The sequence below is a fragment of the Kogia breviceps genome, chromosome 16 (genome assembly GCF_026419965.1).
Source record: "Kogia breviceps isolate mKogBre1 chromosome 16, mKogBre1 haplotype 1, whole genome shotgun sequence".
Lineage (NCBI taxonomy): Eukaryota > Metazoa > Chordata > Mammalia > Artiodactyla > Physeteridae > Kogia > Kogia breviceps.
In genome coordinates, this window is record NC_081325.1 from 18,710,280 (window position 1) to 18,735,770 (window position 25,491).

At 43.8% G+C, this 25,491-nt stretch overlaps 1 protein-coding gene across 9 annotated transcripts in view; it reads left to right on the forward strand.

Moving 5' to 3' along the window:
* The window catches only part of EBPL (EBP like), a 66,353-nt gene that overhangs the window by 10,222 nt on the left and 30,640 nt on the right, over window positions 1-25,491 (forward strand). For 4 of the 9 annotated variants that reach the window (XM_067016307.1, XM_067016308.1, XM_067016306.1 and 1 more), the window contains exons 2-3: window positions 11,210-11,279; window positions 16,153-16,291. In XM_067016307.1, coding sequence (XP_066872408.1) covers window positions 11,210-11,279; window positions 16,153-16,291 — 209 coding nt within the window. The other 5 variants (XR_010837136.1, XR_010837137.1, XR_009331706.2 and 2 more) reach the window with 4 other exon arrangements.

The window sequence follows — 25,491 nt, forward strand, 5'->3', positions numbered from 1 at the left end:
AGGGTGAAATGAGTAAACTGAGCATTATCTACAAAATGGTCATTGAATTATAGATAGTAGAAGCTTGCCCAGCTCAAGCACTTTTTTTTTTAAATCTGAGCTTTGACTTGTAACTGTCTTAAAGTCTATAAAATCCGTTGTTAGAATTATGTGTCTGGAATACCTTAAGTGAAAAATGAGACTGACCTCTGTTACTTAATTTATTTGCTATGATACATTTTAGCTTTTAAGCTGATTTTGTTGGCAACAGGGAGAAAGTATTTTAAGTATTTGTAGCTACATAATAACATATACATGAAAAATTTCTTGAAGGCTACTGTGGAACTCAACAGTGGTATCTCAGGAGGATGAGATCAGGAGATCAGGGGGTGTCCGGAGAGAGACTTTTACCTTTCACTTTATAGCCTTCCGTAATTTTTTTTTAACTTTCAGCATGTATCCCTTTAATAATTTTTACTAGTTAAAATAGTAAATGTACACCACCAGAAGGGATGTCAGAAGAGTAAAGAAAAATCTGATGGAAAGTTAGCATGCGTGGGTATTGGGAGCTCCGACATTGGATAGGACAGGTGAGCTGTGAGAGGAAAAGAGCCCTTATCAGCGTGAGCAAAAGCCCACCCTTCTCAGCTTCTCTGCAGACTTAGCTGGACTACAAGAGAGAATTCTCTCAGCATGTCACCCAGAGCCAGGACGCCAGGGCTGGCATTTTGATGGCTGGTCGTTCACCAGAAGGGCATAGGTAATTTGAAAACGGAGTGTGAATAGTGAGACCTTTTTCCCCTTTCTTTTTTTGGTCATGACCATTGGCTCTCCTTACTTTTTATCCCTTTTATGCAAGTGTCCGTGTGTCCGCGTGCATGTGTCTGTGTGTGTGTAGGACACTGTGGGGCTGGCAAAAGGTGAGCAGGTTTGCCCTGTGGTTTATTGAGGCTGGAGTAATCTGGAGACTCATAGCAGTGACTGTTGAAACACCGGTTTGTTTGATATTAAAGCGCATCCGAAGGGGAAAAGGATAGCAAACGGCTTACTTCTGTGCTGCACCCCTCATCTGGTTTCACCTCAGCTGTGCCAGCCCCGGCTGATCCAGACCCAACACCCAGGCTGCTTGGGGTCTAGAGGGGATCCTGGGAGAGCTGAGGCTCAGGCTGTGGAGTCCCACGTGCTCCTGACCGTGGTCCGGGGGCCCCTCTTGTGTGTTAGAAGCGTGAAGGCCGAGGGCCTCTGGGACCACGGGGTCCTGAGTCAGGAGTCCAGAAACGCAAGGGACAACAGTTCTTTTTTTGACAAAGTGCTGTATATCTTTTTAAAATTAAGTTTTACCGTGAAAAATTTCAAACATTCACAGATGTAGAGAGAATAGTGTAATGAATAGGTTTGGCGTTTTCAAATTTTGCTGCACTTGCTTTTTCTTCTTCTCCCTCCCTCCCCCTTTTTCTTTTGTTATTGCTGAAGTACTTTAAAGGGAATCCAGACCTCCTATCATTTTGCTCCGATGTCCTGAGTAAGCCTATCTCTGAAAATTCACGTTGTGCTTCTTAGGGCACAGGTGTCTGCCTCTCAGACCACGGTAGGAATTACTACAGTAACAGCACAGGAATTCTGGAGGACACCCTCATGCCCAGCCAGTCATTCAGGGAATCTACCCTGGAGGTCGCCTCGAGCTTGCTCTTCCCAGGGCTGATGAGCACTGGCAGGTGTAGGACGCACAGCCCGTTCCCACTGGAGAGGCTGGGGCTTAAACGGGCTCTGACCCCACAGTCCTCCCTGGGGCCCCTCCCTGCACACCTGACCCCTCCTGACAGGCACTCCACACAGGCCGCTGCTCATCGGCCTCACCAGTGAGGTCAGTGGCGCGAGTGCGGCTCTCAGGGCTTCCAGTCAGTGAGAGATACTCCGAAAAGGTGAAGATGGAGATCTACTCGAACTCTGCTCATTACTCTTTCATTCATACATCAAGCATCTGTTGAGAGCTTTACTCTGTTCCTTTATGTTGATTAGGGAATTGAAGCTCAGCGAGGTCAAGGTAGCAGGGACTGGAAGAAATAAAATCTACTGTCCTTGTTTTTGCTCAAGCTCACCCAGCTCTCCAGCGTGCAGCACAGGGCTCTCCCCCGTACACCGGTTCAAGCCCTACCTCCCAGTTATAGCAGCACCCTACCGACGGCCTTTGCTGCTTACCAATCTCCTTTCATCTGATCCTTAAAATCTCCAGGTAGCAGTTGAGCTCAAGCATGAATTTTAGTTCTGGTTGGCTAGTTCTTAACCAAACACTATGATTAAAGACTTTTGGAGCTGATAACCTTCCAAGTTTATTTTGCAAGTTAATATAAACTTCATGTTCCAGAGCCTAGAAATAATTTTAAGGGGGAAGAAAAAGTGCGTTATGGCTCATTTGATATAAAATGTGAATTCATGGGAGGAACTAAGTCTGTTTCCATTCTCTAGAATTCTACAGATAATTTTGGCTCTTGGCAAATTGCAACTAATGTTTCCAGTGACTTCTGTCTCAGGCCTGTTTGGTTAGAACAGATCTGGTTCAGAAGCCCCCAAAGAATCCTTAGGCTCATAAGAGCTGGTCTCATTCTGAAGCTGGACCGCTGCCTTGTGCCCCTGATTTGCTCAGTTTTACATTGAGTCTCTACTACTGGTGGAGATTCAGCAGCAGATAGTGGTGGGCCTGTGTTTGTCAATTTACGTTTCTCATGGTGAGTTCCTTATAGGATAAGATCAGACCAAGCCTAGAATCACAGAACCTTCCAGAGATGGAACATCAGTTCCCTGGAACCCTGATATTGACACCTTACCCCTTTTCACTTTGTTCTTTTCCTGGCTTTAAATTGAATGTCCTTCCTGTGGTGCGACATACCAGGACTTGATGGTGTAGGGAAGGGTGAGAAGCCCTTAGAGTTGTTTTAGGGGAAGAATCAAGTAGTTGCTAATGCTAACGGTACATGGCCTATGTTATGAAGGAAAGCCAAGTGTGTGTGCATCTGTTCGGCGCCCTTTTTACATAAAGCACAAGGGCAGGGTTCCTGTGAAGACCCATCGCACCATCCAGGTCTACACTGACCCACCGGACTGCCCCAAGTCTGCGGCCGTCCTATTTCTCCTTTCACACAAGAGCATTTTCTCCATATAGTGAATGTTTTACCCAAAGACCTTTGAAAACCGTGTGTCTGGATCCATTTCATCTCTGTTACAGCTAAGAAAAAACTGCAGACAGAGAAATTAGGAGACCCGGACAATTCTGCATGATTTAAGGATAGCTGTACAAAGTTTGCAGATTCAGCCTAGGATTGTCTGTGAAAGCTCACCATCCATGTATTCCAGGTAGATTGCATTAATCAACACCTGGTCCTGCAGTTAAGCTTTGCTAGAAGGAGAAACGGACAGAAAAATAAACCATTATCGTGCAATCTGGTAAGTGAGTGGTAGAATTGTGTCCAGGTCAAGAGGTAGCACAGTGGAGAGAAGTCACTGGGGTTTTAAAGACTGCAGAGGTGGGCTTCCCTGGTGGCACAGTGGTTAAGAATCCGCCTGCCAATGCAGGTGACACGGCTTCAAGCCCTGGTCTGGGAAGATTCTACACGCCACCGAGCAACTAAGACCGTGCGCCACAACTACTGAGCCTGCGCTCTAGAGCCCACGAGCCACAACTACTGAGCCCACGTGCCACAACTACTGAAGCCCACGCGCCTAGAGCCCATGCTCTGCAACAAGAGAAGCCACCGCAATGAGAAGCCCATGCACTGCAACGAAGAGTAGCCCCTGCTTGCTGCAACTAGAGAAAAGCCTGTGCACAGCAACAAAGACCCAGTGCAGCCAAAAATAAATTAATTAATGAATGAATTAAAAATAAGTAAATAAAAACTGCAGAGGAGTTTATCAGGTGACAAGAGAGTAAAGGCACTCAAGATTCACTGCAGACCCCTTGCTCCCCATGATGGACTGGCAGATCTTGCCCTTTGATAGTGGCCCCTACTCTGCTCTGCCAAATGCTTTGACTTTAGCAGAATAATTGGTTAATCATGCCCATGGGGGCAGTCTAGCCCATCAAGTTCAAGTACCAAGTGGTGATCTCTCCACTGAAAAACATTTATATTCTTAACAACAAAGAAACAGTTCAGAAATGGGCAAAAGATTTGAACAGACATTTCTCCAAAGAAGATAATACAAATGGCCAATAAGCCGTAAGATCAGTAGTCATTAGGGAAATGCAAATCAAAACCACAATGACGGGCTTCCCTGGTGGCGCAGTGGTTGAGAATCCGCCTGCCAATGCAGGGGACACGGGTTCGTGCCCCGGTCCGGGAAGATCCCACATGCCGCGGACCGGCTGGGCCTGTGAGCCATGGCTGCTGAGCCTGCGCGTCCGGAGCCTGTGCTCCGCAACGGGAGAGGCCACAGCAGTGAGAGGCCCGCGTACCACAAAAAAAACCAAAAAACAAAAACAAAAACAAAAAACCACAATGACATACCACTTTACACCCAGCAGGATGTCTATTATAAAAAAACAGCAACAGCAAAGGAAAATAACGAGTGTTGGCAAGGATGTGGAGAAATTTGGAACTCTATTGTACTGCTGTTGGGAATGCAAAATGGTGCAGCCACTGTGGAAGATAGCATGAGGGTTCCTCAAAAAGTAAAACAGGAACTTCCCTGGTGGTCCAGCGGTTAAGACTCCGCGCTTCCACTGCAGGGGGCACAGGTTTGATCCCTGGTCGAGGAACTAAGATCTCAAATGCCACGTGGCCAAAAACTAAATAAAATACATTAAAAATTTACAAAAATTTTTAAAGGTCAAATTTTTTTCCCATGGACATGGGCTTTATTGGGGGACTCTTGGGGGAAGGGAGGGAGGGAGCTAAGACTGGTGGGTAAATCAGGGGAGAGGCTTCTCAACTTGCTTAAAGGTCAAATTTTTTTAAAAAATGTAAAACATAGAATTACCATATGATCCAACAATTCGACTTCTACCTAAATACCCAAAGGAACTGAAACTAGGGACTCAAACGGATACTTGCACAGCAGTATTCATAGCAGCTTATTCCTGGTAGCCGAAAGGTAGAAACAACCTACTAGATGTTCATCAGCAGATGACTAGATAAACAAAGTGTGGTGTATACATACAATAGAATATTATTCAGTCTGAAAAAGACATGAAATTGTGACACGTACTGCAACATGCACGTACCTCGAGGATATTATCCTGAGTGAAATGTCAGACACAAAAGACAAATGAGGGACCTAGAGTAGTGAGAGTCCTAGAGGCAGAGGTAGAATGGTGGCCACCGGCGGCTGTGGGGGAAGACGGAGTGGGAAGTCAGTGTTTAATGGGGACAGGGTTTCAGTTTGGGAAGATGAGGCAGCTCTGGGGTTGGATGATGGTGATGGTTGCACAATAGTGTGAACGTACTTAATGCCACTGAATTGAATACTTAACACTTAAAAGGGGTAAAATGGTAAATTTTATGTTATGTATGTTTTACCGTGATTTTTAAAACCCATAATATTCACATACATTTTGCAGCGGGGCGGGGGGGGAAGCCAGGCACGTGTACTCTAGGTGGAAGAGCATCTTGTACACAGGCCTAGAGGCCCGCTTCCTCCTGGAAGTCTTCCCTTACGGTCCCAGCCACCGCTCCCTCATCTCCCTCCAATCGTTATTGAGCAGAATGTCGGTGTAACACAACTAGATAACAAGCTGTCTGAGGCCAGGGCCCAGCTTACTCTAAAAAAAAAAAGTCCTGACGATTTTGTTTAATGTTATTAATTAGTAATGTTACTCTTTCTTCCATGTCTCTCTTTCTACCTGTCTTGGTTTTTTTAATAAAGTTTTTTTTAGAAATAATTGACTTTATGGTCAATTTAGAGATTGACGTACAGTTGTTAAAAAGTAACAGATGGGCTTCCCTGGTGGCGCAGTGGTTGGGAGCCCACCTGCCGATGCAGGGGACACGGGTTCGTGCCCCGGTCCGGGAAGATCCCACGTGCCGCGGAGCGGCTGGGCCCGTGAGCCATGGCCGCTGCGCCTGCGCGTCCGGAGCCTGCGCTCCGCAACGGGAGAGGCCACAGCAGTGAGAGGCCCGCGTACCGCAGGAAAAAGAAAAAAAAAAGTAACAGAGATCCCTTGTGCACTTTGTCCAGTTTCCTCCAATGGTAACGTGTTTTCAAAACTATAGTATAATATCACAACCAGGACACTGACGTTGACAATCCACTGACCTTAACCAGATTTCCTTAGTTTTGCTTGCACTTGTGCATGTGTGTGTGTGTTAAGTTCTACACCATTGTACTGACCTGGTAGGCTTGTGTATTCAACCACAACAGTCAGATACTGAACAGTTCCAACACCATGAAGATCCCTAGTGTTTTTCTTTTGTAACTACCTGCACTTCCCCTCCCTCCACCCCTTAACCCTGGAAACCACTAATATGTCCTCCGTTATCATTTCAAAAAGTGTGATATAAATGGAATTATAGAGTATGTAACCTTTCGGGGTTGACTTTTTCACTCAGCATGATTCCCTGGAGATCCATCCAAGGTATTGAATGTGTCACTAGCTGGTTCTTTCTTATTGCTGGGGAGTAGTCCAAGGTATAAATGTACCATGGTCTATTTAACCATATACCTTTTGAAGTGCATTTGGTTTTTAGCTATTACCAAAAAAGCTACTATCAACATTTGTGTACATGTTTTTGTGTGAACATAAGTTTTTATTTTTCTGGGATAAATGCCCGAGTGCAATTGCTAGATCATATGGTAATTGCATGTTAGTTTTGGGGGGTTTTTGTTGTTGTTGTTGTTGTTTTTTGCGGTACCCGGCCAGTCACTGTTGTGGCCTCTCCTGTTGCGGAACACAGGCTCCAGACGCGCAGGCTCAGCGGCCATGGCTCACGGGCCCAGCTGCTCCGCGGCATGTGGGATCCTCCCGGACCGGGACACGAACCCGTGTCCCCTGCATCGGCAGGCGGACTCTCAACCACTGCGCCACCAGGGAAGCCCTTCATGTTAGTTTTAAGAACCTGCCAAACTCAGGTTTTCCAGGGAGGCTGTTCCATTTTCATCCCACCAGAAACGTATGAGTGATCCATTTTCTCCACATCCTCATCAGCATTTGGTACTGCCGCTATTTTTTATTTCAGACATTCTGACAGATAGATAGTAATATCTCATTGTGGTTTATTTATTTATTTTTGGCTGTTTTGGGTCTTTGTTGCTGCGTGCGGGCTTTTACTAGTTGCGGCGAGCAGGGGCTACTCTTCGTCGTGGTTGCTTCTCTTGTCGCGGAGCACGGGCTCTAGGTGCGTGGGCTTCAGTAGTTGTGGCATGCAGGCTCTGTAGATGTGGCTCACGAGCTCTAGAACGCAGGCTCAGTACTTGTGGCGCACAGGCTTAGTTGCTCCACAGCATGTGGGATCTTCTCGGACTGGGGCACGAACCCGTATCCCCTGCATTGGCAGGCGGGTTCTCAACCACTGCACCACCAGGGAATTCCTCTCATTGTGGTTTTAATTGGCATTTCCCTGATGGCTAACAATGTTGAACATCTTTTCATATGTTTATTTGCTACCTGTATATTCTCTTTGGTAAAATGTCTCTTCTTTTGCCCATTTTCTAATTAAATTGGGTTTGCGTTTTGTTTTCTTTTAACTCATTCCCTCTACCCTTCCTTTTGTTTCTTATTCTTTTAGTAAGCATTTATTAGCATGTCCCATCTGTCAGGCATCTGGAATACAGAGACACAGGCAAAGACTTACCCTAAAGAACTGATGGTTTTGAGGAGACAAATAAGCAGGATTCTGTTCAGGAAAGACATCTACCTCCTATCAAGAGAATTAGTGAAGGCTTGTTTCCTGGAGGAGGTAACATCTGATCAGCATTTGGAGGGTGGATATGTTCATTATACTTTATATGCTATACTGCCTTTACACTTAGAGCAGTAATATAGTAAGAAATATATAGTGCCTTCTAAAAGCCCCACAGGGCACCTTTCTTTCTAAGTAATTCATTACGTGGACTTGTCATTAAATCAAGGTTAGCAGACACTGAACACAAAATATCACCCTGGGTTCTTGAGGATTCTAAGACAGAGAAGACAACATCCCAGGCCCCTAAGATGTATGATCTAATGGGGACTGGAGACCCACCACCAGCAGACAGTTGATTACAGAAACACAAATTTAGTAACAAGGGAGAGTGAGAAATTAATGTTTACCAGGAAGTTTGGGAAGGTTTCTTGGAAAAAGGAGGGTTTGAGCTGGGATTTGAAAAAGGAGTAGAACTCCAACAGGTAGATATAAAAGGGAACAAATTTGGTATACACTCCTGGGTCCCTGCATGTTATAGATTCCAGGTTTCCATCTTGCTCTTACCCAGGGAATTGCTTCTGAGGAAAGATTCTAGACTGGATGTCTGTGTCCATGTTTGCTGATGGCTCCAGTTGAAGAGGTTGCTAGTGGAAGTCACATCTAGTTTTAGGAAGAGATCAACAATCTAATTTTGGGAAGTCCTTCATCTCACAGATAGATGTACTGAGGCCTAGAGAGGATCAAATTCAGTTCAGTCTTGTGGCCCCTACTGGCCAATCAGTGGATGTGTTTTGTCTAGAAAGTTCCCAGGTCATGCCAGGGAAGTGGTGTGGATTTCCTATGGCTCTGCTAAAAATAAAGAGATCAATTGGTGAAAATAAGGAGTTGCAGAGTGGATGGGGAGTACTTCTTGTTTAAAAACATTGTTTATCTCACATGTAATTTTTTAAAATCTCCTTTAAGAAATATAATTTTTACATATGCTCTGAAATAAACCACACTTAGCAATTAAGTAACTTACAGAATGTCAAGAAAAGATAAACCATCTTCAAAGCCTCTGTTCAGCAAAGATTGGAGTGGATAAGAAGCTGGAAGATGTATTAATGAGATGGGGAGAAAGTCAGGTTTCTTCTCTCAATTAGAGAAAAAGAAAGGCAATTACAAACTGTAGCATAAACAAAAATATCTTATAACAAAGTCATGGCCCAGATATGAAGCAAACTAAAATGTAGCCTGAAACAAATAAAATAAAATGTAGCCTGATTTTGAGAAATGTATGAGTGTAAGAAAAAATATTCCATTTGCCACATTCTTCTTAAGTGACAAAAATACTGGATTTGTAGAGGAAGAAGTTGTGGCCCATTGCAGTGAACACTGTTTACATAATCACCATATTGTAAATGCTGTTGCTTGAATGGAAATGCAGTCAATTGCAACAACATACAAGCAAAGTGGAAGAGGTTGTGAGTTGGAAATGGGGCGGAGAGGGAGAGAGGATGATGGGTGTTCTCATGCTTGTCTGATATTGTAAGAAGTCCAAATACTGAACAACATTGATGAATGGGTAAGCTGAGGCTTTAAGTTTTACTTTTTTTTTTTTTTTTTTTTGGCCACATCAAGCACCTTGCAGGATCTTAGTTCCCTGACCAGGGACTGAACCCACATCTTTGGCAGTGAAAGTGAGGAGTCCTAACCACTGGACCGCCAGGGAATTCCCCAAAGTTTACTACATAAGTTACACATTTGGATAACTAATAGAAGAATTAAAGAGAATTCATATAGGGACTTCCCTGGTGGTCCAGTGGGTAAGACTCCAAGCTCCCAATGCAGGGGGCCTGGGTTCAGTCCCTGGTCAGAGAACTAGATCCCTCATGCCACAACTAAGAGTTCGCAAGCCACAACTAAAGATGCTGCATGCCACAACTAAAGATGCTGCATGCCACAACTAAGACCCGGCACAGCCAAAATAAATAAATAAATAAATATATATATATTTTTTAAAGAATTCATATAGCTATTAAAGGGATTCAGAACATGCTACTCCAAAATATACCACTTTGGCATATTGATTATTTTGAACTGAAGACAATTGAGAAACTGTAGATGCAGGAAGGGCTCTCTGACCTCCCTCTTTCTAACTAAAATCAGGTCTTTGAACTTCCCATGAGAAAGGTGCTCTCTCTTTACCAGGAAGAAAAGAACATTCTTATCACTGGGGACTGGGCATCAGTGCTGAAGTGGTCCTGTACAAATAAACCTACTAAAATAACCCTTGTCTTCCATTACTTTCTCCCCATGTATCTCCTAGTCACTTTCCCACAATTTACTGTCCTCAGCTCAAGCCCCTTGGTCTTGTCACATCCCTGCAGTTTATTGTTCTTTGTGTAAAAAGGCTTATAAGTTTTGGGGCCTAACAGCTTATTCAGGTCTTCATTTTCCCTTCAAAGACTCCCATGTACATGTAAAAATATTAAATAAGATATGTATGCTTTTCTTTTTAATCTGTTTATGTCGGTTAATTCTTAGGCCAGCTACAGAACCTAAGAGGGTAGAAGGAAGTTTTTCCTCCCCTACTAGCAAAAATTGGAAGAAGGGAAGGGAGGGGAAACAGTGTAAATTATACTGTAATTTTTCAGGATGGGCTGTCAGTTGATAATGTCTAAAGAAATAGTAATATAAGTATATTACATGTTATGAAAATAGTTGCCAGAACTACAGACAGAAATGGTTAAATGTGGTTGCCTCTGAGAAGTTGTACTAGAAGTGACCTTAGGGATTAGGCAGAGACACAATTTTGATGTCACATAAGTGATTGTTTTGGTAAAAAAACAAATGAGAAGGGTTGTATTGACCAGGAACAAAATTTGTTCAAAGTATAATTGCAGCTATTTCATTACCTTAAATTTTAAATATAGCCTGTAAGCATTTCTAATTTTCCTAAATTTGCCCTTGTGCAGGAAAAAGAACTAGTTCAGCTCTGATATAGATATTTGAATGACACTTTTGTTAAGAGAGATCTTGGATTTTTTTGAGGTGAGACAAAATGAAGTACTATGAGGTACTTCTCAATGGTGTAAAATCCCTGGATTAATCCAGAGTTTAGCTTATTTAATACACCATTTAAGCTCTTTTCTTGTGCAAAATCTTCAACTTATTTTTTCCCCATCAGAGCACACCTCTGATTTTATAATGCCAATCATTGAAAACTGACATTTATTACATAAACATTCCCTTTGGACATATCCATTTCCAAGGTCAGGGAGCCAGGCTCCAGGAACCCACGCACGCACACCGGGACTGCGTGGTGTGGGGCAGGGCAGGGTACGCTGGCCACACTGTGGTGCCATCCTGTGGTCGTGATGCTAAATTAGAGCATGTTTTCGTTTTCTTCTCTCTAGGAAGGCCCTTTTGTCTTCTTGTCTTTGGTAGGAAACATCACAGATTCTGATGCTTTGATCGCTTCATTGTGTAAGTAATTTAAAACGTTTGCATTTGCCATGTTTGAGGGATTAATTGCAAGTATGGCTGTCAATTAAATGAGTCCTGTACCCCATGCTGTATGATTCTATTTACATGAAATGTCCAGAATAGGCAAATCTATAGAGATAAATTATAGATTAGTGGTTGCCTGGGTGTGTGGGGAGGACGTGGGATCATAGGCCAGAAATGGGGAGTGACTGATAATGGGTACAAGTTTCTTTTTGGGGGTAGAAACATTATAAAATTACATGATTTGTGGTGATTCAAATCTGAGAATATACTAAAACTTGTTGAATTATACACTTTAAACAGATTTTTAAAAACAGGTCTGGCACGTGAATTATATCTCAATAAAGCTATAATTTCAAATTTTTGTTTGTTTTTATTTATTTAATTTATTTATTTTTGGCTGCACTGGGTCTTCGTTACTGTGCGTGGGCTTTCTCTAGTTGTGGCAAGCGGGTGCCACTCTTCATTGCGGTGCTCCGGCTTCTAATGGCAGTGGCTTCTCTTGTCGCAGAGCACGGGCTCTAGGTATGCAGGCTTCAGTAGTTGTGGCTCGCGGGCTCAGTAGTTGTGGCTCGCGGGCTCAGTAGTTGTGGCTCGCGGGCTTAGTAGTTGTGGCTCGCGGGCTCTAAAGCACAGGCTCAGTAGTTATGGTGCACAGGCTTAGTTGCTCCGCGGCATGTGGGATCTTCCGCAACCTGGGCTCAAACCCGTGTCCCCCTACATTGGCAGGTGGATTCTTAACCACTGCACCACCAGGGAAGCCCTATAATTTCAAATGTTTATAGTGAGTGCAGATTGAGGAGTTTAAAGTATTTAAACTGGGTGTTTTCCATATTTTATTATTAACTTTCATACATATATACATATATATATGCATATATATATATAGTCTTGTAGATAATTTCCAGAAATCTTCCTGCTCTGCAGAGATATTAACTAGTTTTCCCTATCTTCATCATGTTGCTGTAAATCAATCAACATTCAGTCAGTCAGTATCGACTACCTCCAATGTGCTGTGTCAGTACTGACAAATAAATGAGCTGTGCAGCAACTGGGTTCTTTGCCACTATTATAGAGCTGCCTTGTGCAGGATAACTTCTTTGAGATTTTTTGCATCTGAAAATCTGCATTGTTTATCTCATTTCTTCCACAATTCCGAAATCATGTCCTCCAGCCAGGATCTGGACTCCTGTTCACCACTAGTGTTGTAGAACTCTTCTAGAGAATTGAGTCAGCCACAATTAGTGCTTCCCAAAGCAAAACACGTTATCTTTTTTGTGTGTGCGGTACGCGGGCCTCTCACTGTTGTGGCCTCTCCCGTTGCGGAGCACAGGCTCCGGACGCGCAGGCTCAGCGGCCATGGCTCACGGGCCCAGCCGCTCCGCGGCATGTGGGATCCTCCCGGACCGGGGCACGAACACATGTCCCCTGCATCGGCAGGCGGACTCTCAACCACTGAGCCACCAGGGAAGCCCCCTGAAAGTTGTTAAGAGAATAAATCGTAAGAGTTCTCACCACAAGGAAATAAACATTTTTTCTTTTTCTTTTTTTTTTTGTATCTATATGACATGATGGATGTCATTAAACTTACTGCGGTAATCATTTCACAATATATGTAAGTCAATTCATTATGCTGTATACCTTAAACTTACACAGTGCTGTATGTCAGGAATATCTCAATAAAACTGGGTGTTGTGGGGAGTGGTCAGATACCAAGAGTGAAGGATTTTCACTAAACTTACACGTCAGGATTCTTGCTGAAACTGGACTAAGTGGGCCAAGCACAGAGCCCAAGGTCGAGACCTTTTGGAGAAGAGGGCTTGGAGGAGGCTGCCTTGAGTTTGGTCAAGAAGAGTTGTGCCCCTAATCTCCCTCCTCTCTGTGGCAAAGGGCACAGCTGTGGCTTGGCTACTGGAAACCTCCAGCCCTTCATGTGCATCTTTCCCTCTAAACCTCTGCCTGAGCCTGGCAGTCAGTCACAAAATAAAGGATGAGGATCACATCATTGGGTTTATTAATGCTCTGTTTGCCCTTTCGCTGTTGTAGGTGTTTAACCTGCAAAGAGTTGGTCAAGGTTAAGCAGTAGATGAGGAGATGCCAGAGGCTTGATACACTGGGGCCAGCAGATAGCAGGGCCTGCTTCCAGCGCCTGTCCCCCCCCACCCCGCCACCCACTTTCACTTACACACACGCTGTCTCCTTCAGCTTTGCTGACTTCCTGCAGTTTCGGACACACCGAGCGCTCTCAGCCCCAGACCTTTGTTCAAACTCCTCCCCGAGATTCGCCTCTTGTGATGTAAGCCCTGAGATTTTTTTTTTTCATGCAAATATGCTTTATTTCTGTAATTTCGAAGAGACCTTTTGATTTAGGGAATGGGAGCTGTGTTTCAGTTCATACATATCGTCACACGCTTCCCCAAGAGGGGGCAATTGACAGGCCACACAGGGGTCCTGTTATTTGACACCCTCATCCAAGTGGCCCTTGAGACTGGACCAGGTACCCTTCAGGACAGAAATGAGCGATGGGCTGGCCACTGCTCTTGCCTGGTGGTCATTCTCACCTCACCTGAGATTAAGATCCAAGGTTACGTGTGCCTTGACGTCTGGTGAAATCCAGAGGGCCTCAGATGTCGTAAATTCCAGGCCCCTCTGCACCCTGCGTCCTCATATAGGGTCCCTAGACAAGCAGCCCTCCTGGTCTCTGGGACCAGCACGGTGCCTGCATCCCCCTGAGGAGCCGGCTTCAGCTCCCCGCCAGCCCTCAGAATGACTCAAACAACCCTATCACATCCCGCCGCGGGGACCAGGGGTCACCCACCCTGGTGTTACTGCAGAGCCCACCTCCCACAGTCCCTCCTCGTTCACTCCAGTTCCTAGGGCAGCCCCACGCGGCACAGTGTGCTTCTCCGCGAGCCTGGGAGTGTTCTGTGACTAAGGAACTGCCCGATGTCACCTGTTGTGTGTTGAGCCACCGCATAAGCCCAGGGCGGGAAGGGTGAAGAGGAAGCGGTCAGAACACCTCATCTCCTAGCTTGTGCGGTGCCTTCTCTCCACGTCCCTATGCTCTGTCCCCGTCACGTATTGCATGGTTTGAGCTCGCTACAGTATGAACCACCAGCAGCAGACTTTGTGTCCTGGTCACTGCTGCATTCTTGAGACCTAGCATAGAGGCGTCTATACGCTACAAAAAAATTGTTGAATTAAAGAATGAATGAAGGGGACTTCCCTGGTGGTCCAGTGGTTAGACCCTGTACTTCTAATGCAGGGGGCATGGGTTCGATCCCTGGTCAGGGAACTAAGATCTCACATGCCATGCGTCCAAAAAATCAATCAATCAATCAAAAATTTTTTTAAGACAGAATGAATGAATGGGGTTATTTTTATGAATGTCTAAACACCCACTAATCTCTTAGCTCCTAAAGCATTGACCTTTTACTTGTGATATTTTCTTAGATTTTGGCTGCACTAGAGAGTATATTTCACCTATTGAATCTTTGTTTAAATTTAGAGGGAAAACGTTTACTTTCACTATGATGTTGTTTTCCTGTTAGGTCATGGCAGGCAGTCGGCTAAGGACAGTCTGGACGGCTCTGCCTGGTCTGCCAGTTGCGTACAGAATCTCCGCTCAGCGTGTGTCTGTGTGTTATCTCATTAAATAGCTAATCCTGTTTACTGGCCTGTCCTTTCTCTGGGGACAGCCTTTCATGGGAACCCGTCGTCCCTGGCCCTGGGGGGACCCTAACTCTAACTATCAGGAGACTATTGCTTTGCGCTTCTCAGACCAATCAGATCACGCAGCTAAGTTTTGACCATTCATACCTTTTCTAAGTAATGTGAGAAGCAGTAGTTAAAGGGAGAGAAAGAGGTGGGGACTTTGGGGTTTTTTTTCCTCTGGTTACTTGAGATCTTAGGACCAGCACGTATTACTTTGTTAAAGTAAAAAGGAACGAGAGGCAGAGAGAAAGAGAAGGGGGGAGGTGGGGAGGAAGGAAAGAGAGAAAGAAAGAAGGAAGGAAAGAAGAGAGAAGGAGAGAGGGAGGGAGGGAGGGGAATATGACTTCACCTAGTGCATTGCCCTTGGTCCTTCACTAAAAAGACTGTCTGACCTCGTGGTGCTTCCTAGAAGTAACCATCCTGATAACGGGGCCTGGAAAGATTTCTTAGGGCACACTTGCTCCCTGGTCAGCACAATTTTGTGGTAGCTGTGTTAGTGAATTCTGTCCCTGTAGCAGACCGAAATGCCCCTTTGAATGAATGAATTCATTCATTCATTCATTCATTCAATTCAAATCCTAAATGAATCCATTTAGGATTCATTCTGTAGTCCAGGCTGTGTTATTCCCCTCCCTTCCCTGCTGCCTCCTCAGCACTCAATTCCTCTTCAATCACTAATAAACATGTGTTTTTTTAATAAACATTTCCTTAATAATAATTTTCCCACATCTAACTAATACAGACTTTATGTCGAAATTTTGAAGTAAGGAATTATAATGCATTTACCAAGATAACTATTAAAGATTATCTTTGCAAAGTCTGACTGTGTCAAACGGATGTAGAATTCTGCTACTTACGATGAAAAGGGAGAGGGTGAAGAGGGCACACGTGTGAAAGCACTTTGGAAAATGCAAATCATTTTACAAATATAACATGATGTTGTTATTATTACTTGTGTCCAGTGGCAAATGCATTTTCGTCATAGGGCCTCTCTTGCCTTCCACTGCGGCATTATGAAGACTATAGAGAGAGTGGCAGTTACTCTTTTATCTCTTCCTAGTGGGGGGGGAAAGGTCATTTCCTCTAACTATCATAAAAATGATTGCCAGATGAGTAACAAAATGTATTTTGTTTTCAGGGAAAGAATATGGCAAAGCTGATGCAAGATGGCTTTATTTGGATCCAACCATTGTGTCTTTGGAAATTCTGACTGTCGTTCTGGGTGGGTTTCTGGCATTGGTTCTCATTTATGCCATCGTCAAAGAGAAACATTATCGGTAAGTGCTCTTCTCCTGTCCTACGGAAAAGAGGAGGAACATTAGCTGTCCCAATGCCAGCGTGACATTTGGAGGGGATAATGACCAGAGTTCTTTGTTAGACAAAAAGTAGACTAGAAACGAAAATTGTTAGATATTAGTTAAGGATCATGGTGCCACCAGGATAATTTCAGACCATTCAAAATTTAAAAATATGAGAAATATGATTGTATTGGCAACCTAGATGCTGTATAGACAAGCACGGTGGTGACAGCATTGGATGATTTGCCACCAGTATTTTGGAGAATCAAAAGGTAATATTTGCATCCGTTCCCTCCAACTCATTCTAGAAAACTCCCATAGCAGGCTGTGGAGGGTAGGAGGAAGGCAGAAGTGTGAGGAGATGAAGGAGAACCATGGCAGATTAACCATCCATCAATCAGACCCTGAAACTTCGAACTCCGCTTCCCCCCTCCCTTTCCTTCCTCTCCGTCTTAGGGACACGGTGACCTGGGACAAACAGGTTGCTCACCTGGGGATGATTCCCTAAAACAATGTCAGGTGGGCACAACGGCATTCCATTTTCCACCATCTTGTACCAAACAAGAAGTCTTATGTAAAGCTTCATCCTAAAACTTCAGATTTGAAAGAGACATCAAAGGTCATTTAATCCACTTTCTCCCACCCAGTTTTACATAGAGAGTTGGCAGGAAGAATTAAATTTCTCCTGGGTGCCTTACATGTCTTTGACTCCATGATCGTGGTTGTAGATTTACTACATGCACCCATTTGTTTATCATTTCAAACATTTAACACATATGCATTGTTGAATATGGGCCAGGCACAGTGTTTTATCTACATATCTCATTTAATCTCCACAATATTATTTGAGGAAGGGACTATTATTATCCCTTTTACAACAGGTGAAATTGCGGCTCATAGAGAGATTCACGTCCAGGTCTGTCTTTACTGGGTCAGTGGTGACCTCACTAAATCTTCCGAAGAATAGGACAGGATACCCAAGAGACCTTCTTTAACGCTGAGGATAATCTTCTAGGAAAGGCACTATTGCTTCTCCAAGGAAAGCATGGGTCTTCATTAATTATCAATTTGCCCCATCGAAGGAGCTCTACGTAAAACCTGAGGTCTGACTTCAGGGAGGTTTTCTGCCGTGGAAGACTGTTGATGCTGCTGGCAGTTTCATCCCTTGTCTCTTTCTCTCTAACAGGCATTTCATACAGATCACCCTGTGTGTGTGTGAATTGTATGGCGGGTGGATGACCTTCTGCCCAGACTGGCTTATGGGAAGCCCCAACCTCAACACCAACAATTGGCTCTACTTTTGGGTCTATCTGGTATTTTTCAATGGTGTTTGGGTTCTGATCCCAGGACTGTTACTGTGGCAGTCATGGGTAGAACTCAAGAAAATGCATCACGAAGGATTCAATTCAGGCAAAAAGTTTCAGTGAATTTTAAAAATCAGAAACACCATCAGCGTGCTTTATGAGCCAGAATGAATCAAACCTGTTTGTTGGGCCAAAGTGTAATACATTCCAGTCTATACTTTTCTTTTATATTGTCATTCTTGAACAACCTAATTGCTTTCAATTGAATCAATTTCAAATGGACTGTAAGGTTGACAAGTTTTGGCTGTTGTTTTTTCCATTTAAATGGCAATACAGGGAACAGAGAATAAATTTAAACTTGTAATAATAACACATTTAATTATATACTTTTATGGCTAGCGTTAATTGTTCTACATTAATAAAGCCAATTATCATGAAATGCTGTAGAGCATGTTATATTAATTTTTTATTTCAAAGAACATGTTGTTGCTTCAACCTTTGATCTTCCCTCCAGTCTTTTGGTTACCAAAGTGAAACCAGAAATGAAATGAGTGCTTCTGTTTTGCATTTGTACTTTACCAAATTCGTGAAGCCAACAAAAATGATAGTGGAAGGAATTTGTGAGTGGGGTCATTCCTCACGGGTGAACATTGGGGTTTCACACAGATGATTGACTTATATCTGTCCTTTTTAAGGAGGAAGATTTAAGATACCTTACCAAAATACGATAAAAAGTAAATCAGGAAATAGGAACATAGGGAAAATGCATGAGAAACAATAAGATGAAGGTAAAATTAATATGCAAAATGCATGCCGTCACATCGTATGTAACTGACAGAAGTGAAGCATAAATTTAACACTTACCTTCAGTACCAAGAGGGAGATAGGATCACACACTATGTTTCAGAAAACACTCGTTTTAGCAGATGGCTATAGCACTTCCGTCGGAGGTGGGGAGTGGGTAGTCACATTAACTTGTTCAACACCTGACTTTCTTACTAGCCTGTTAGCTCACAGATGTATTCTCTGCCTAGATGGGCGCCCGGCATATACACCAGGCACTTGGTTGGTTGTGGTGGATGCTCTCACTTAGCTCAGTCTGCATTCCCCCTCCTTCTAGGTGTCCTCTTATCCTGCAGAGAGCTGCAGGTTGTGGTCCTGGATGCAAAATTGCTGTCACCTTTTAGAGGTACTTGTGAGCGGTTTGGAGGGTGAAAGCATGGAGACCGTTTTCAGCTGTTCCTTTTTCACTTTTGCTGTTTTGTGGCGACAGGTAATGTCTATGACTATGGAAACGTGAGGGTTTGGAGCCGTTAGCACTTCGAGCGTTCAACTTCGTGGGTACGGAGAGGCAGTTGTGGTTGGGGCAGTGGGGGTAAAGGGTTTGTGGGCTGAGGAGCTCCAGTGGTGGCCTCACTGGCAGCGCCTGCCTTGGGAGGGTCCATCCTGTGGTCATCTGGGAGCCATTCCTAGAAGCTGAGCCAAGCACCTACTCTTGGAGTCCTCCAGCGATTTTTATAAGCATCCTTGATTAAATCCTCCTGCTTAAAACACCTAGAGTAATTTGCTGTTTTCTATGCTTTTATCCTGAATGATACCTGACTATGATATTCGTTGAATATTGAGTAAGTCTGGCCAAGTAAGTTTGAGGGATATTACGTTAGCACATTAAAGACTTTAGAAGTCCTGCCGTGAAGAAACTAGATTAACTTGTTTAACCCAGCTTTTCCCAACATATTTTCCAGACCACTTTAACAAGTAGGATGGTGTTTCATGGAACATCAGATAGGGAAGCACTGAGTAACAGAGTTCCATTTTCATGAGATTAAAAACAAACCAGTTGCCAATAAACAATTAAAATAGAATTTCTAAAAATACCATTTACGGGGCTTCCCTGGTGGCGCAGTGGTTGAGAGTCCGCCTGCCGATGCAGGGGACGCGGGTTCGTGGCCCGGTCCGGGAGGATCCCACGTGCTGCAGAGCGGCTGGGCCCGTGAGCCATGGCCGCTGAGCCTGTGCGTCCAGAGCCTGTGCTCTGCAACGGGAGAGGCTGCAACAGTGAGAGGCCCACGTACCGCAAAAAAAAACAAAAACAAAAACAAAAAACCACCTTTTACTATAGCATCAAAACATTCTAATATTTAGGGGGAAATTGAAAGATATTAAGGCTTACACAGAAAACAAAAACAACTATAAAACATTGAGAGAAGTTAAATAAGACCTAAATAAGCAGAGAGACATGTCATGTGCATGGATTGGAAAGCTCAGTATTGCAAAGAAGTCAATTCTCCCCAAATTGAGCTATAGATTCAATGTAATCCCAATCAAAATCCCAACAGATTTATCTATTTATCATTTTTTAAATGATAACAAGTTGATTTTATGGCAATGCAAAGGGCCAAGAGGGCGAAGACAATGTTGTAGAAGCATAAAGCTGGAGGACTTACTCTACCAGACATCGAGTCTTCATATAAAGCCACAGTAATTAAGGCAATGTGGTGTTGGCACCAGAAAGCCAACAGACGGATAGACCAATGGAACAGACTAGAAAGTCCAGAAACAGACCTTCCTATATATGGACACTGGATTTAGGAAAAAGGTGCCACTGCAGAACAATGGGGAAAGGATGGTCTTTTCAATAAATGGTACTGGGTCAGTTGCATGTCCATGTGGGAAAAATGAATTTTGATCCTTACCTCACATCATGCACAATATCAACTCCAGGTGAATTGTTGATTTTAGTTTTTAAAATTATTTATTTATTCATTTTTGGTTGCATTGGGTCTTTGTTGCCGTGCGTGGGCTTTCTCTAGTTCCGGCGAGCAGGGGCTACTCTTCGTTGCGGTGCGCGGGCTTCTCATTGCGGTGCCTTCTCTTGTTGCAGAGCACGGGCTCTAGGCGCGCGGGCTTATTGATTTTAATGTGAAAGACAAACAATAAATCTTCAAGAAGAAAAAAAAGTAGAAGAATATATTCTTAAAAAGGATACAGAATTCTGCAATAAGTTTGACTACATTAAAATCAAGTACTTCTGCTCATCAGAATTCACCATTAAGAGAATAAAAAAGGAAGCCAGGGACTTCCCTGGTGGTGCAGTGGTTAAGAATCCACCTGCCAGTGCAGGGGACACGGGTTCGATCCCTGGTCCGGGAAGATCCCACATGCAGCGGAGCAGCTGGGCCCATGCGCCACAACTACTGAGCCTGCGCTCTAGAGCCCGCGAGCCACGACTACTGAGTCTGCATGCCAAAACTACTGAAGCCCGCACACCGAGAGCCCGTGCTCCACAACAAGAGAAGCCACCGCAATGAGAAGCCCACACACCGCAACTAGAGAAAGCCCGCATACAGTAAGGAAAACCCAACGCAGCCAAAAATAAATTAAGAAAAAAAAAAAAGCCAGAAGGTAGAAGACATTTGTAGTACATATAATTGACAAAAGACCTATCCCAATGGGTAAGTCAATTAAAGAAAGACCTACAATCTAATAGAAAAGTTGACAAGGTATTTGAATAAATACTTCACAAAAGAGAAGGCAATTCAGGAAATGATAATTAAGGCCACAGTAAGATATTGCTATACACCTATAGAAATGGCTAAAACTAAACGGACTGACAATTATGAGGGTTGGTGAAGATGTGGAACCACTGGAACTCTCATACACTGCTGGTGGAGTGTAAAGGGGAAAACTACTTTGAAATTAAACTGAACGTGTGCAAGACCTGAAACCCAGCAATCTGACTCTTAGGTATACTTCACAGAAGTGCTTACTGTGTGTGCCAGAATGGCAGCATTATAACCCCAAGCCGGAAACAACCTAAATGAGTAAATTGTGGTATATACATACAATGGACTACTGTACAGTGAAAATTATAGGAATGAAAATTAACAACCTACTTCTCATAGCAACATGGATGAATTAGTGATAAGTGAAGGAAATAGTGATAAGTGAAAGAAGCCAGACTAAAAGGATACATAATGTATGATTCCATGTTTGCAATCTAAGGTTCAAAAACAGATAAAACTGTGGTGTTGGGGCTTCCCTGGTGGCGCAGTGGTTGAGAATCCGCCTGCCGATGCAGGGGACGCGGGTTCGTGCCCCGGTCTGGGAAGATCCCACGTGCCGCGGAGCGGCTGGGCCCGTGTCCGGAGCCTGTGCTCCGCAACGGGAGAGGCCACAACAGTGAGGCCCACGTACCACACACACACAAAAAAAACAAAACTGTGGTGTTAAAGATCAGCACAGAGATTGCGTCTGGGGAAGGGGGTGGGTATAATGATGGGGAGAAGGCATGAAGGGGCTTCTGAGGTGCTGGTAATGTTTTATTTTTTTCCTTTGAGCAGTTGTTATAATTTGCGATAATTCATTCAGCTGTACCTTTATGAATGGTGTGCTTTTCTCTATATATGTTATACTTCAATTTAAACATTTTATTTTTAAAGATTCCTGGTATGAAGACCTGAAATCTGTCTCCAGTGGGTCCTCATGAAGAGGACGCTATGTCATTGACTGCAGAATTTAGTACAACTCGGGCTGTTTCTAACAGTGTCCCCCACGTGGGCTGAAGGCAGGACGCCAGAGAGAGAGTCTGTAAAAGCCTTTCTATGAGGGATTACCCAGTTGTTTCCAGTACTTTGCTCTCTGCTGATCTGGCTCAATCCGAGGGTAAACAGAGTAGAGAAAAATGGATGGGCTGCATATCCTGCAGGCAGTCCTGAAAACATGATTTTTCTCAACTGAGTTTTTGCTGAGTATTGGATGGGAGAGAAATGGAGATTATAGACTCTGACAGGAACTAGGAGGACAGATACATTCTACTGCCAAGTAAGGACACATCTAAATGTTTTAACCCTTAAGTGAGTTGGAAGAAAGATTGATGTCCCCATATGAAGTCTAACAGGTCACTGAGAATAGAAACCCATCTCCCTGTGACAGGGAGGTAGGGGCAAGGTGACATAGGTAATACTGTATTTCATTAACTCTAAGATAGATATTTTCCACCCACATTTTAACATTTAAAAAATTAGAATGTATTTTACAGTTGATGTGTCATAATTGAGTTGGCAGTGTTTTTTCTTACAAAAATATAATGCATCTTATAATTGATGGCATCTTAGATTCAATTAAATAAGTCACTGCCTTCAATATTGTTCCTCTTTTCAAGCCTTGATATCTCCAACTACTTGGAGGTGATAGTTCAAATATATTTTAAGTCTAAATTTTGCTTGGGACCTTAGGAATCATTTACTTCCCTATCCGCCACCGCCCCCCTCCACCCCCGCACACCCCGCTTCTATCACATTCGTTTCCTAGGAGCCGGCCATAGAAGGCGTATTTGGATGAACATATCAAATGATTTGCAATAAGTTATGAATTGCTTATATTGATGGTAACTAGATTCCTTCAGACTGTCGATCACTCCCCAGTATTGTTTACACTATAAATTTCCTCTGCATACTCTGCCTTTCCAGATAATGTTGAGGCGATTATCAGCATAACCCATCTAAAAATCAGAGTCTAAATGATGACGTTTTCTTGTATTTAATTATGTCAGCTTTACAACTCCTGGAGTGCTAGCCCTGAGGCCCCAGGAAAAATCTGCAGACTGCAATATGAAATAGTAAAATAAAGCTTTGTCCAAACAAGGTTTGATGGAAACCAAAATGCACAGAGTTTGGAGAAGAATCCTTTGTTTCCTTTTTTTTTTCAAATTATTCTTAAAATCCACGAGCACTTTTTTGTGTGAAAGCTGGAGTCTGGATCTAAAAATAAATAATTTATAATGAGAATAATTGGGCAAAACCATGAATGAGAAAGGTTAACTGTTGCTGTCCTTACATTTACTAAAACGCCCTTGAGGTAATAGGGAGGGGCCTGGCAGCCCTCCTCCACCCACTGTGCTTTTGGAAACTCTACATCTTCTCTCCCTTTCCAGTGGCAGACCCGACCTGACAAAATCCATATCCCACTACCACTTCACTGCAGGAAGCAAATCACATCCATTAATTCACATTAAGATGCTAATAACTGATAGTGGTTTGATGTATTATCTGCCCCGAATATATTTGCATTAAAAAAATATACAATTGATTCATGTCTGTTGCTGGAAAATCCAGATAAGCAAAAAGAAAAAAATATCATTACCCCCAGTATCATCAGACAGAACCACTATTACAAATTTAGTTTCCAGTTCTCAAGGTCTTGTCTGTGCTTGTATTAACATTTGGGGGAGGCTTTTAACATCTGAAGAAGGACTTTAACCTCCCCGCTTCCTTCCTCTCTGTCCCTTGCCCCAGATTTATCATCCAAGTAGCAGTTCTACATGTACACACAAAACCGACTGGATAGTATTACAGAACATGCTCCCATTCTTGAGAAATTCATGCTCTTAATAGAGGTTGATAGGTAGCAGTTATCATTGATTTTGTTTATGTCCACACAGATCAAGTTGACATCTTAAAATACTGGATTGGCCACCTGCCAACTCTTCAAGGGAGAGATCCAGTATGCTGAGCATGCTGCAGTGTTACTTTTTAGGTGTTTAATCCCTTCGCCTCCAGAAGCCTTCCCTCAGTGCCCCAGGAGTCAGAAGGGGAGGACTCTGAATTCTTGTAGCCCTTGTCTGTGTCACTTAAGTGGTCCTGTATTGTTTTGTTATTTTTGACATCCACTTTCCCAACTACACAGGGGCCTCTGAAGGCCACGCTTAGAATCCTAGAATCATGTATTGTTTAAAGGGGCCTTGGACAGGTCCAGTTCATATATGAGGAGACTGAGGCTCAGAGGGGTTAGATAACCTGCCCAAGGCCGCAGAGCTTTTCAGTGAACTAGAACCTAGTTCACTTAAAAGTACTCTTTCTAGCCCAACAATGTTAGACATGTTCCCAGAAGCCTACAAGCTATGAAAATTATTCAAGTTTGTGGAAAAAAAAATTTAACCTCAGCACATTTCTGATCATCTAGATCTATTCATTATACTTGAGTAGCCTCTCAATTTCATTGTTTTGATTTTGTGTTTTGTATTGTCCTCTTAAGTATTTTTCACTGGCTGGACCAAGTGGTCAGGTGGCAGCAGTTAACTTTAATGCTTTGGTTTTTCTAGGGGGAGGGGTGACAGAGTGGAGGGCGTGCTCTCAGGGCCCCCCCCCAGCTTGTTCACATTTGAGCAACACTCCAGCACAGCACATGACTTCTGGCTCCCCACACATGCGTTTGCTGATGATGCATTTTAGTTTAAAAATAAATTAAATATTCTGTCTTGGCCTCTCATTTCTGATTCACTGTATTGTGCTGAAAGTAAGTGTGAACAGATTTTTGGCATTTCTTGGTTGCATTTTGGGAGCCGGGCAGATGTTGGTACTGGGGGTGGGGATGGGAGCGTGGGATCGAATCACTGAGAACTGGAAGCAGGAAGTGGATCTCACTGGTGTGCCCCTGAGTGCCCACAGTTTGAACTGTCTCCATAAAGTCAGTGCTTGTCCGGAGATGGGACCACAAATATTCATGCTCCCTGCAGCAGTGACATCTGGTGGCCCTGGGGTAATAGGACAGCAGTCGAGTGGCTGATCTGTGGATTTTGATGAGATGACCTTATTCTATATATACTTGTCCCCGTAGGAGCCACTGCCCGTTCCCAGGGAGCCCCGTTGCCTCCTGTGACACACCCACCTCCAATCACCCTACACCCCGGAAGCACCTGCAGCAGCGCCCCTGCTTCCTGGGGGGCGCTGTCCTCCCAGGCCCCCCGGCCGCCGGGCTGGGAAGAAGTGGACTTGGCCCATGTGGTGTGTGTCAGCCACCAGTGGCCACGCCAGGTCTGGCCTGGATTCTGGTGTTCGAGGGCCAGTGATTTACTGCCTGCCTGGAACTCACTGG